Source organism: Corvus moneduloides, chromosome 2, assembly GCF_009650955.1.
Source record: "Corvus moneduloides isolate bCorMon1 chromosome 2, bCorMon1.pri, whole genome shotgun sequence".
In the NCBI taxonomy this organism is placed as follows: Eukaryota; Metazoa; Chordata; class Aves; order Passeriformes; family Corvidae; genus Corvus; species Corvus moneduloides.
In genome coordinates, this window is record NC_045477.1 from 5,822,840 (window position 1) to 5,836,562 (window position 13,723).

The 13,723-nt window shown below is 39.0% G+C and overlaps 1 protein-coding gene across 4 annotated transcripts in view; it reads left to right on the forward strand.

Annotated features, from left to right (window-relative positions):
- The first annotated feature begins 133 nt into the window (after nt 1–133).
- The window catches only part of POU1F1 (POU class 1 homeobox 1), an 87,928-nt gene continuing 74,338 nt past the window's right edge, over nt 134–13,723 (forward strand). For 2 of the 4 annotated variants that reach the window (XM_032096781.1, XM_032096787.1), the window contains exons 1-2: nt 134–328; nt 1,287–1,357. In XM_032096781.1, coding sequence (XP_031952672.1) covers nt 246–328; nt 1,287–1,357 — 154 coding nt within the window. In that variant the 5' untranslated portion in view covers nt 134–245. Of the gene's footprint in view, nt 329–1,286; nt 1,358–10,701; nt 12,145–13,723 lie in introns of those variants that run through there. The other 2 variants (XM_032096797.1, XM_032096806.1) reach the window with 2 other exon arrangements.

Genomic DNA, 13,723 nt, shown 5'->3' on the forward strand with positions numbered 1-13,723 from the left:
ATTATTTAAAGCGAAGCTATTAATAAAATCCTCTGACAGGTGGAGGCACTTAGTAATATCAATTAGTTCTCTCTTTAGATATGAAGTATTCATTTTATAAATTTATTTATTCTCTATATAAAGTTTGTTGCCTCTTGAAAAATGGCTTGCTATTGGGAATACATCTTGCTATTCATTTAGAAGAATATTCTGTAGGTGATATGGACAGGATTTCAACAGTTTGAGGGGAAAAAGAACAAGTGGTTATGTTTTGCAAACACGAAGATGAGGCTGAGTGTTGGATTAAGAAAGAGATTAAGAGATGGCTTTGTGGATATCTTCTGTTCAGGTACTGTGTTTGCTGTGTGGAGATGAGAAGTTATCATAGGCTTTGGTAGAAATGTGTGTTTTTTCTCTAATTCCTTATTTCTTAGTTATCTTTCTCTGTTAAAGAGAATTAGCATTGTTAATCTCTGTTAAATCCTTTGGGGACTCAGAGATAATTTGTTTCTGGCTGGCATAGAACAGTCACGAAAGGGCAGAAGTTGGACTTAATTGTAAGGACTTAATTCATCATGCAGGTTGCTCGGCTGAAGGTCTGCATTAAAATTGTAAAGCAGAATAAATACCAATAGCTGTGAATCATATCAGCATGGGAATATTAAGAAAATCAAGTATGTTTTGGGGTGTTTTTCCCCCCAGACATTTTTAAAAGTCACCATGTTCTCTGAAATAGAGAAGGGAGATCTGATTTCATGTTCCTTTTGCTCCCATGTTTGGGGTGCAAAGAGGGAGGCAAACACCTGCGTGCTCTCTGCAAAGGAGCAGTCAGGTAGTTCACCAGATATTTTAAACAGCTCCAACAGGCCTGGAATTGGAAAGCTGGTGTTTGTTCAGTCTAATAAAACCTCTCTCCTGTGGAAAACGTAGATATTTAGTCAGTCTGAGAAAATCCAAAGGGAAGTTCTGGAAAAATTCCACGTATATTTTATAAAACTAGTGTCAAATAAAAGTAATTGGAATATGCGGGTATTACTTTGATCTGCTTCTAATAAATGCTAAGTGGCAGAGAAAATAGTGGTGGTTTTTTCCTTTACTAGAGTTTTGTGACAGGGGATATACTGGGTTTTTCAGTACTTTCGTATTTCCCTTGACGATACAGTAATACACCACCCAAATTCACTTCTAGTTAAATATAAACAGGTTAGACTATGCCTAATCTCTGAAAAAACTGTGCTATTACTGACTTTCTTTCAGACATGCCAACCTTTTATTTAATATGTTGTATATTTTTGTTCAACCTGTAGATTTTACTGGACAACAGGAAAAATGTGGTGTCCGCCAGTGCATGTGACTTTGCACCATGTGGGTGAGTCAAGTGAGTAGTTGAAGGGAGCTTGGAAAAGGGAATTATAGCCAGTTCCAAATTGGGGGGAAAACAATATCTGAAAAGAGGAGAAAACAACAGAGAATTAATAAGGTAAAAACACAAAAGAGAAAATTTTCTGTGTCTGTTTGTTCATCTAAGGAGTTTTGTGAAGACGCACTCAGCTGAATTACATTTTGCAGGGTAATATGTTTCATATAGATGCCTGGCTTCAGGATTTTCTTGTGGTTTATGATGGGTTGTGTTACAGGAGGGTTTGTAAAAGTGGCCATTTTGCTTTCTTCTTTTTTTTTTTAAATTTTCAGTTTGTTACTTATTATTCTTCACTTGGTCTGTTGAAGTCCAAACCTGCAAATACATTTCATAGCGTAGTGGTGGGATCGTGGCACCATTATCAGCATAAACCTTGAGACCATAACAAACTCAGAGATGCTGTTTAGAAATCATGTCCCTATGCTTGCTTCCCCTTTGCTTCTGAAAATACTCATTCATACTGATCTGAGGGTGAATGGGGAGGGGGATTCTCTTGGAATTCTTCCTTAGCAGCGTTATGTGGATGAGGAGTTCCTTTTATTCCCGTATCTGCACAGCCTTGGTCCAGGTATGCGGTTAGGAAAAGTCAGTATTTTCCTGTGTATAACCCTTCTGGAACATGTAATCTGCACAGAATCCTCTGTGTTGCTGACTTGTTATTCAGCATCACACATGGATAATTAGTACTCTTGTGAAAGAAACACAAGAGTTTGACAGTGACTTACAAAGGATGTTATTTGTGTTAAGTCTTAAGTTACGGCAAGGGTTGGCTTATGTTTTCCTTGGAATTACTCCTTTATTTCTTCTCATCCTCTGCAATATCCTGATAAATGGTGTAAAAGGTGTAGGGAGTGGTGGTCAGTTGTGCTCCCTTTCCTTCCCCTGCCAGGGGAGGCTGCAAAGGCAGGCAGCAGAATTTCACTCTGGTGAAATCCTTGCCCGTGTAGGACGGAGTGCACAGAGAAAAATCATATTTAAAGTCCCTGGGTTTTGTGTGTTGTGCTCTGTACTCTGGGAGTCCCCTGACTTAAAGCATCTCTTGCAAGGATGTCCTGCTAGAAACCTTATTAAAAGCCCAACTACTGAGATGCTGTGCGGTCCCGAGATGGTCATGGTCTGGAAGGTGAAGGAAAGGGGCATTGCCTGGAAGCATCCATTCCTTAAGGGGCAGCTTCAGGCACTGAGGAACAAGCTGGGGAGTGCTTGACTGCTCTGGAAGGGAAAAAACTCCCTCTCCAAAAGGGAATTCCCAGTAAGTTATGTGGCTGCTGCACGTCAGAGATGAAATGTCAGAGTTCCTGGGTGGCTGTGTGTCATGCTGATGCTTCCTGGCTGCCCTGGGGCAGCTGAAAATTGCCCCACTGTGCCTCTCCCTGATGTGGTGGCCTTCCTCCTGCACCACCACCATGGCAGGGCAGCTTCAAGTATGGCACAAAGCAGGAGTCACTCATGATTGAGCCATGCTGAGAATCAGGCTCCTTACCCATAGCTACTGCTGCTCTCCCTGTGTGAGAAGAAAGAGGGGTTTCAAAGGTCTAAATGCTGTTGAGTTAAACTTAGGATTTCATTTCCCTGGAGTGAGTCTATGTAAAGAACAGAAGGGCTCCCCCTCTTCTGTTTTCCCCCTCCCGTGTACGTATTTGAGTTGTGCTTTTTTTTTTGTTTTAACACCTGGAAAATGGCATGGTGTTGTATTTAAATATCTACTCCTTCAGGTCAGAACACTTGCTGATGAAGAGACGCTTTCAGCCTTATGTTAAATGTGTATGAGGTCAGACTCAAGTGCAGCACTGGGATTTAAAAGGAAATTTCAAAGCCCTCTTTTTCCTACATCTTCCTATGGTGTCTGTGTGGCTGGGCTCTTCAAAGGGATTTAGCAGAGCAGTGATGTCGTGAAAGAGCTGTAGACACAGTTCCAAGGAGAAGCATTAAAATATTTGCCTTGGGGAGAAATGAAAACATCTGCATGTTTTCAAAGAGCAAGTAATTCTTCTACACCCACGCAAATTGTACATAACAATTGCTCTATCACTATCGTTTGAGTTGTGTTTTTCTCTATGAAGTGCCCTTTTTTCATCTTTTACCTGAACAATATTTTAAGAGAGGTGCATATACAAATGATATAATTTTACTTCTCACCTTTAAAAGAGTCAGAAAGCCCTCTCTCCCTAACCCCCATTCTCATTTGTATTTGAAAGGAGAGAATGATCTCTCAGCTGTCAACTTGCATGGAGACTGAATCAGCTCAGATCTTGGACAGTGGCTTCTGAATTCTGAACACGGGACTCACATGGTCCTTTGCCTGTGGACACACTCCAGAAAGTGCAAGTGGAGTATCTGAGTTCTTATTTCAGCCTAGTGAGAGTTCTTATTTCAGCCTAGTGAGAGATTTCAGACTTCTCCCCCTGGCACAGGAATATATTTAAAAGCTGTACAGTTTTATAAGTGAAGCTCTGATCAAAATGTCATGGATAGGTCTGGCTGCTATCCCCAGGCTGTCCTCTGATTTCATATTTTCTTGGGCAAGCTGCTTAACACATGGTTTCCTCACCCAGAATGTTCAAGCAATACTTTTGGGGATAACAATGAGATCTTTAGATGACAGGAGACACTGAAGGGCAAAAATCATGCCTCTACCATGATGATTATTCTTCTCCTGAGAAGGTGCACTTTTCAGTTTTAACACTGCTTGGTGATGATTAATTGAGTTGTGAGGATTAAATTTTCAGCAAGAGTTATGAGATACTTTCCTAAAGAATAATGCATTTTAAATGTTACGTGAGATTTAAGAATTATAATTTTATCTCATATTTCAAGGAATTTTAAATGACCTTCAGACTGAGCCAGCCAGTGGTTTGAATATGCTAATGAAATCACTTTGCTGGCAAGATGTTTTGTTTGGTAATGAAACACAAAACTGCTGACCGTGTTGAGCTGCTGCTGTTTGTCTGTCTAAGACAGTAATATTCATCCATGCAGTGTGTGCAGGCAAAGTTCAGAGATGAATATGGATGACCAGGATTTTCTGGGAGCTCATGTAATAGTGTCCTGTAGGTTTTGATCTTTGTAACCAGCTGATGACCTTTATTTTGCACTGATAATGAAAGAAAGTGGCATTACTCTATCACTTAGCTCCACAAATACAGAAATAATTGAGTTCTCATCACTAATCATTTTAGCAAATTAGAAAGTGTCACTTAGCCCACATCTTGTACTTTCACTGAGTAATGTTTCTGATGTATTGTGAGAATGTTTACTGCTTAATTCACTGCTCAGTGAAGATATCAAAGTCTGACTCCAATACTTAGAATGAATTTTAGTCTTTCTGGGGTTGTTTTGTGTTTGAGTTTTTTACTTTTTTTTACTTGGTCGTTGCTGTCATTTTCATTAGACTGAACCCAGAGGAATATAAATAAAGTTCCAGGCTGAAGTATGAACATTATAGCCATCTTGGTAAAAAAGAGCAAAATGTATCTGCACATGTTGTGATCTAAAGTATTAAAGTTGTTTAAAAAAATTAAAATCCAGATCTCAGAAGATTCAGCTGAATTTAGAAAAATCCACAGATTTCTTTTTTATCTTGTGCCTTTACTACTGTAAATCTTATTAAGTAACATTGTATAAATTATCATAAATCTGGATTAATTCCAAAAGAATGGATGTCTAAAGTTGTAGTTTGTCTGGAAAGTTTTTCTTCCACAGTTTATTCTGTTTGTACATTTTACCTCATACAGTTCTCACAATGCAGCAGATCAAAATATTTGGATATTTATTCAAAAATAACCTCAAGTAGTAAAAAAAAAAAAATTAATTTATGAAAGCTCATGAAAGATGCCCAGAGCACAAGGAGAGAATTTTGATACAGTTATTGAAATTCTGAATGAATTTTTATCAAAGGCTGAAGCTTTCTGTTTAAATTCATTAATTTGATTTTATGCCAAAATTGTTGAAACTAAAGATTTTGCTTTTAGTTTTGGAACAATTTTAGAGCTGAAAAGTGTTCATCAGTTCTGCTGGTCAGATATCCAAATATAATAGGGAATATATCATCCAGTTTCTCTTTTCTGTGGCACATAATGAGGGAGGAGTGGGGAGTAGGGACAGGAGGCTCAGAGCAGAAGGGAAGGAGATGAGCACATCATAGGGTGATTGTTATTCCAGAGGGAGAAGAAGGGAGGAAAAAAAGAGCATCCTCATTATTCAGTACATTTCCTGTGAATTTTACCACATCCTTGTCCCAAGCTTCCAATAAAATTGAACAATGGGCAAAAGTATTAATCATTCTCACAGAACCTTATTTCAGTTCTTGCTTATTAGGTGCTCCTCACACTTCCCTGGAGAGGCTTGGGCACGTGAGGCACACACTCTCCTCTGCCTGTGAATCATGGAAAGGTGCTGGCAGCTTTTAGGCAGTGCCTGGGCTAGGACATTTTCTTGGGTATTCCTTCTAATTAAGTTAATTGTTAAGAGCTGGAGATGGGGTCACATATGTGGCATGGAGATGCTCATGAGAATTGTCTTGCTAGAGCAGAAAATTTTCTATGACCCACCAAGGGCTGGACCAACACCGAGATCATGCAGTTCTTTCCCCCAGGAAAATGCAGAAGGTGCAAGTTTTTCAAAGGTGGCAGAGGCTGTAATGTCAAAGGCATCTTGATGTGGTAAACAGTCAAGGAATAATGCTTTGAGCCTTTAAATGTACTCTGAATATTTCAGAATTTTTGACCTCTACACGGAAATTTCTGAAATCCTTTCAAAAGATGGTGAGGCTGGTACTCAATGCCCTCTCAGGAAACAGAAATTTTGCTTTTGAGGACATGCAAAGTGAAAGATACTTTCAAGAATGATTTGGGGGGTTGTTCACTGTCATTTTTTCATTGAATTGCTTGATTGTGTAAGCCCAGTTTCTAAGAAAAAGTTGTGTTCGGTAGATTTTTGCACTGTGGGTAGGGGACTAGCAGTACTAGTTTGTACTGCTGGTTAGATTCTGGCTTTTCTGACAGAAACTTTTCTTGCCAACTTTAGTAGTAAAAGAACAAATTCATAGCAGATCTGAAGCGATAGATGATGTGTTCTTAGGTGATGTGTAATGTTGATGAATTTCAGTATTAATGTGGTAGACACTCAAACGGCCGATCCAAGGCATTTTCTAGGGCCAGGTTTGTGATCTCAGCAATCTGGCTTAGCAGCTTTATTCTGGCAAACTGCCTCCCTTAAGTCCTATTCATTTCCTGTACTTTTTGCCCTGCTGTGCTTACACTCACTCAATTTTTCTCTTCCTTCCTTCTTTATATTGTTTCAGGGTGTGTCTAATGGGGCATTTCTGCAGCATTCAGACATGGAAATGGTCAATTCCCTTTATTTCAAATTTTTTTTTTTACTTAGTTTTTAAATAAACATGACTTGTTGATTCACTGAATTTGGGGAGAAAGTGTTCTACTAATGAGAGTATAAACTGAGAAGCAGGGGATGCATGTTTTGCTCCGTTTTGGGTTATGTTAAAGTGCACACGCACAGTACCATTTACACTGCATTCTGTGTACAGGAATATTTACCAAAGCTTTGTGAAAGCAATGTTTGTCTTGTAACATGAAAGGGAAAACTGGGAAAGAATTCATGATTTGACTACTGCAGCAGTAGCCCATGTTTGCCCGATAAAACCTTCTTCGGGTTACAGATCCCCTTTCTGAAATGTCATAAGAACAACAGGAAGAAGTCATTTGGAGAAGAATAAAAGCACTGCCTGAAAAGTTGGGTTACTAGAAACAGCATTGTGTGGATTTAAATTTGTAACTTGATATATAAAATTCTTTCTCTCTGTGGAAAAGTTCTGATTTTCCAAAGGAAAACGTGGCAGGGCGAAAAAGACTTTTGCTACTGAAATGGTTGTTATGTGGCCCTGAACAAACTGAAAAATGAGTCAATTGTAACGCAGGTAGTTTAAAACCTGGCTTTTAATAAATGTGAAATCATTGTTAGTGTTAATATTTTGTAAATGCTTCAAAGATGTTAAGTGCAAGTTGGTTTTTTTTCCACATGCTTGTCTAAGCACATTCCCAGTATAGGTCCCCTGTATGGTCCCAGTCATAACTGTTTGCAGTTATGATTCTACCCAGTTTTTCACTGGAATAAGGCTGGAAAGAGCTTGGATCACTTTCATGGAGTGTCAGGGTCTCCACCAGTACATTTGTAATGCGAATCATTTTGAGGAGCACCAGTCTGACTGGAAGCATGAAGAAAAGCAGTGGAATTTTATCTGTTATTTCAGGTTGTAGCTCTTATGGATGAGTTTAGCCATATTTTATGATGCTCCCTGCATGGGGAGCTCTGCCCAGCCTCAGGTTGTTGTTTGAGAGCCGTGGGAACACCACCTTTCCCTGCAGATAACAGATCATGTCTGTGCTGCACGTTCAGGGGGCTCTTTTCTGCAGAGGTGATCTAAAGTTAAGGACAGGTGGCTCAGGGAAACAAGTAATCTTATGTTCTTTTTGGTCTTTATCAAGTAGTCCCACTCAGTCTAAATCAGGCTTTAAGGCTTTTGTTTGCTCTAATGCAATTACACGTTTTTTACTCAGACTCCATTGAGCCAGACTTTGGCAGCAAGACCGAATAAGCTTTCTATAGGTTTTTAAAAGCAAATTGCATTGTGTTGCTCCCTGGGAAAGTGTCTTCCTTGAAAATGTTTTAATCCGCCCTCCCTCCCCATCAGTTGTGAATGAAACTGCCCGTGGCTTGCATTGACAGTTTGTGAGTCAATTTGTGTCTTACCTAAGAAGGAAGATGTTTTTTTTTCTCCTGTGCACAGTGTAATGCACTTAGAGATGTCTTTTTCACTTAAAGTGTAGGAAGTAGACCATAGATCTATGACATCCCTCTGCCTTGTGAGGATTTCATAACATGGACTTACTCATTTCAGTTCAAGGACTTTCTGGATAGGAAAAACAAGGGGAAGAATTGTGTAAATGTACAGAAATATGCAGATCTTTAGAGCAGTTTTATAGCTTTTACCCAGCCCAGTGAAAACTAACCATGAAACTATGGAGTTAAAACCTGGGAATTTCAGTATTCTGAATAAAAATGAAATGCAGTAGATGAATATTGACACATGAGTATGTTGTACAAAAGTGTATGGGGTGACAAGATGAGAATTGCAGTAGTGTTGGAAAAAAAGAAAGAGTTGAAGATCCCTCTCTCCATGTGCAGTGAAGGCAAAAATGAAGCTCACTTCCCAAAGAACCACAGGTTCTCTGAGATGCATTATTGGTATATATAAATGTATATATGTGTGTGCATGTATATAGATATGCACACACACATACACTCCTCTCCAAAGTGTAAATGTGTGAGTGACTGTTTCAGTGGGATGTGTTTCAGTGGGATTTATTTCAGCTGCAGGTCTATCATAACGATTAGGCTTGTAGAGATTTCCATCTCCGTAAGCTCTTTATTTGAACAAGCCTCATAGTTTTCAATTTATCTGCCAAAGGGCTTGGAGACCAGGGAAAAGGAATGAATGAATGAATGATGCTGCCAAGACTTAGGCTGTGCCAGATTTTCTTTGTAATTTTGTGGTTCTTGGCAAAGGTGAGGCTGGAAATCCATGTTGCTGATCAGCATGGAATCATCTCTTGGGAAGAGAAATGCTGTGCTCCCATGGAGGAAAATGATGGAGCTTTCCCTGCCTGTCTCATTTTCAGACCTGAGATCTTACTATGGGATGCTATTTCTGAGCTGAGAAAACTGCATGAAGGGATCTTTTTGCCACTAAAACAGACAGCTTAATGCTGTCTTAAAAACCCACAATGGGTTTTTGATGGCTTTCTTCATTATTTTGGGATTCAACCAGAAAAGATTTAGGGGGAGAATAATCAGTCTACTAACATGGAGTAAGGATTGAAGTCAACTTAAGGAAAAACATTAAGGTAAGCTCAGAATTATCCCATAATGAACAGTGTAAAAAAGGGCTCAGTCATTAAAATCTAAATTTTCCCCCATCTTCCTTACAGAAGTTATAGCCCCCAGTTTAACTGAGTATTCAGCAGGAGGCAGATGGGCTTCACTGTGACATTTACCATCCCAGTGGAGAATGGGGCCTGGGTTTCAGGGCAGAAAACTCCCACTGAACTTTTGAGGGCACTTGTAAGTGTGGAGAAGGAATGATTTCCTTCAGTCAGTGTCCCAAAATTCCTGCCAGAAGCCTTCAGCTGAACTGTGTGCTGTGAGGCAGAGTCTTAAAACTGACTAAGAAATTACAATATATGGAACCACAGGGTAGCTTTGTGTCAGGCAATCTGCAGCCTTAGCATGGTATCCACAGAGGGTTGTAACGAAGCTTTATGAGAGGTGCTACTCATGTTAGAAATGAGCTCAGATGAATGTGAAATGTTTCCAATACTTAGTATTGGTAAAAGTCTTAAGTTTCCAGGATCCTCAAAAATTATGCCAGAAAACTTTATTTTAAACTGAATGCAACTAAAGAAATGTGGTCATAATCAAAATGAAAAATAGTGAAGTTATTAGAAGAAGTAGGCGATGTAGCACAGACACACAAAATCAGAAATTTTTTTATTCAGCACTGTAAAACAGAACAATAAATAGACAGGGCATGAAAAAACTCATTTGAGGTGATGTCTGGCATGGTGTCACAGAACAGCTTTATACTGCACTGTGAAGGAAAGCTTAGTGCCTTGTGATTGCTGACTGAATTTACTTTCCCAGTCCCAATCAGTCCCAGCTTCTGTGGGTGAGCAACATCCACTAAAGCACAACCCACCCCTTCTAATGAACTCCATAGGTCTGGAAAGCCTGAGGACCTGGGCAAAGCTGGGTAAGGCTCCTCACCTGGGGAAGAAATGGAAATCTGGAAGTGAGCTCCATCTTGTACTTGGGGACAGGCTACAACTTCTTTGCATCTAGACATGAGTTTACAGTGAAACTGTAAGTTTTCTGTTTACTGACTTGCTATTTACAGTGGCACCTGTTGGGATTTGAGAAAAAAAGAATTGTCAAAGAGATGTAAAGTTACTCTTTTTCTCCCATGGCTTCAAAACTCTGGTAGGTTGAGGGGAGCCCCTGGTAGATTTATCGTGCCCCTTGCTGAGGGAGAAAAGGAGGTGAAAATAACTAAAATGATTTTTGAATATGAATCCACAGACACTGGGATACATTGAGCCAAGCCCAAAGTAATGCAGATGGCAGTTCATTTGATGACAGTACCTTACATAATATTACAAAAATTATTTTGGTTTTTTTGGTATATTTTGCAATCTGAAAGAGCATGTGTTAAGTAGTAGATAACCACTGTTAAAGCACATGCACTGTTTGCCATACGCAGTAATTCTGAGATTTTGTAACAATCTTAGACACAGCCTTTCCCAAAGCACGCTTAAAGATAATATAAAGGGTTCTACAGAGTGGCTCAGTGCAATACCAGTTTTCTGCAATAACACATGGAAAATTGTGCAATAAACAAGTATGATTGCTCCTATCTCATGTCTCTGAAGTTGGTGTTAAAATACTAGTTCAGACATTTGACCATGTTTAGAATACCAAACACACAAAAAGCTTTGTCATCTTTAGGTAAAATGTGACCAAACACCTTTGGTAACAAAACCCAAACCAAGCCAAACAAAAAAACCCCGAAGAATGAACACCCCACCTTTATTGCATTTACACAGAATATGTGACTATGGTGCACTGCAGAAATTTTCATCATTTTTAGGGTAACCTATATGCTCATTAGTGCTCCAAAATAATTCCAGTCTCATGTTGGAAAAATCACCTCCTTTGAGTAAAGATCCTGGTTTTACTTAAGATCTTCTGGAGAAGACTTTAGATGCTGCAGTAATATAAATTAATAGGAGGAACTCCAAATGGGTTTTAAGTGACACCAAGGACTCTATCAAGTGTTCCTCTTAGATAAACATTTAGCACATCATGCTTATGTAAAGATATCTGTTCAAAAAGTTCCTCCTGGATACAGCTGCTTCATATCACACACCTCTGATTTATACTGGTGTAGGTTAAGACAAATGATCACCGTGCAACTGCTGGGAGTTAGGTTAATGCAAATTATTTTGCTATAGGTTCTTGACTACTGCAGACTTCTGTTTGAGCTCTCAGACAGGTTGCCTTCCAGACAATTGCCTGGATGAGATTTTGGAGGCAGGTGTTGGCTGTGGAAATGTACTTAGTGTTAAACTTACTTGTCTGTTGCCACCGGCTTTGGAGACGATACTTTTATTTTTTTTTTTCTGGTCATTGTCCTTCACAAAAGACCTAATTGAAAATACCTGTCAAATCATGTCTCTGGTTTCCCTCTTCTTCCCCCTCCCCCCCAATTAATTGGACACGTATTGTGTTTGTGTGGGAAGGAAGGAGGCTCTGTAGCAGGGTAGCAATATTGCTGGGAAAAGAACATTAAAATGGATAAAGGGATTTCCTGGTGGTATAAATACCTGCACACGACCTCCCTGTGCTCCAGAGCCCTCCTCTGTGTGTATACCCAGGTAAAATCCTGGAACAGAGTTCGAAGTGCCATTCATCCTGCAGGATCTGCTCTGATAGAACACGGGACAGGCGGCTCTCTTGCCTCTTGGAGGGTATGAGCTGCCAAGCATTTGCTTCCTCAGACACCTTTGTGCCCTTGAATTCTGACTCTTCTCCCTCTCTGCCTCTGATAATGCACCACAGCGCTGCAGAGTGCCTGCAGGTCTCCAACCATGCCACCAATGTTGTGTCTACAGGTACTTTTTGTAAATACTCCTGCTCTCATTTGTAATTTTTGGGTGATACATGAGTTCGTCAAGTTCTCAATATTTAAAGAGTTTAGTATCAGTGTTATGTATGATTGGGACTATGCCAAAGCAAAAGCAATTTCACAGTACTCTGCATATAAGTGAATGAGAAAACCCACAACTGTTTGTGTTTTAGCTAAATACGTAATTTTTCTCTAAGTTTGTTAGAAGATGAGACTCAAATATGCTACCAACTTTGAACAGGTTCAAACGCTGTTGTTGGTATAACTGCAGTCTTCAATGACGTGTTATGTAAATTAATTGAAAGGTTGTTTATTATGCAACCACAGTTCTAAATAATATAAATTACTTTAAATAGGAAATCTATTTAGAAGAGCTTAGGTATAAATATCACTTGGGTGAGGTTTAAAGAAGGAAAAACGTTTCTTCACAAGGCATATCACAAACTGAATCGAGGCTAAGGTTTAAGTGGGATGTTCAAAACTGGTAGTAGAAATCTTGTCAATAGTTTCGAATTTTGTATGTTTGTGTATATAATCCAATTAGATGCATTTAAATACTAGGACTACTTAATCACTGAATATCTGAGACAAAGAGAATTGTCTTGCAGCATTTATACTTCAGAGGTGGGATTCTGGAATACAGGAATTGTCGATAGCCTTCAGGAACTGAAAAAGAAATAGTTTATTTATTTGAAATTGCATTAACATTAGAATTTTATTTGGAGTCTTAACAAGAATCCAGCTTTCTCCTGAAAAGCCTTGGTAATAAAGCATTTTAATGAAAAGAAAAAGCATGTAAGCAGTGAAAACTGATCATCGGTAACAGAAAACAGGATCATCTTACACATTAAGCAAGAGGCTCAAAATATCCTAATCGAGCTGTGGGTTAGCAAGAGTGGCAGGGAATAGGAGAATTTAAATTTTGTATGAGGTCAAATTTTATGTGTCTGTATCACAGCAGTATTTTCTAGATGCATCTGACTTGTAATGGAAAGGACAGGATGACAGCCAGCCCAAAGCATCTCTCACCTGCTGCAAGGTTTAGGTTTTGGTATTTTGTAGCTGCCACCCAAGGACAAATGCCACTGCATTCAATGGAAATTTTAATTGCAGGATCACATCCAGAAGATGATCCTGTGAAAAAATAACCCTGGGAAAGTAGAGGCAGAGGGTGGTAACTATAACGAGTCAGGATTTACAAATTTCATACGTAGATTAAGGAATTGCAATAAATGATGCTGCTCTGTTGAATTCATGTGAGGAGAATTTGTGCACAATATAATGGTGAAAGAATTTTGAATAACGACTTATTTCAAATGTCAAAAGTTTTAAAAATGGATGTAACAATCCTGCATCACAAGAAAGGTGGCATACTTCTGTTCGAGTACTATGCTGTGTCATTCAGCTGATGTTCTGTAGTATCCTCAACACTTTAATTGCTATTATTTAATTTAAATAGCATCATCCTTACTATTTAATTTTAAATCATTATTAGCGAGTCAAAAATTATACTTTCATGCATAAGAGTTATAGTATGTGGATTATGAAATAGTGGAAAAATGCAA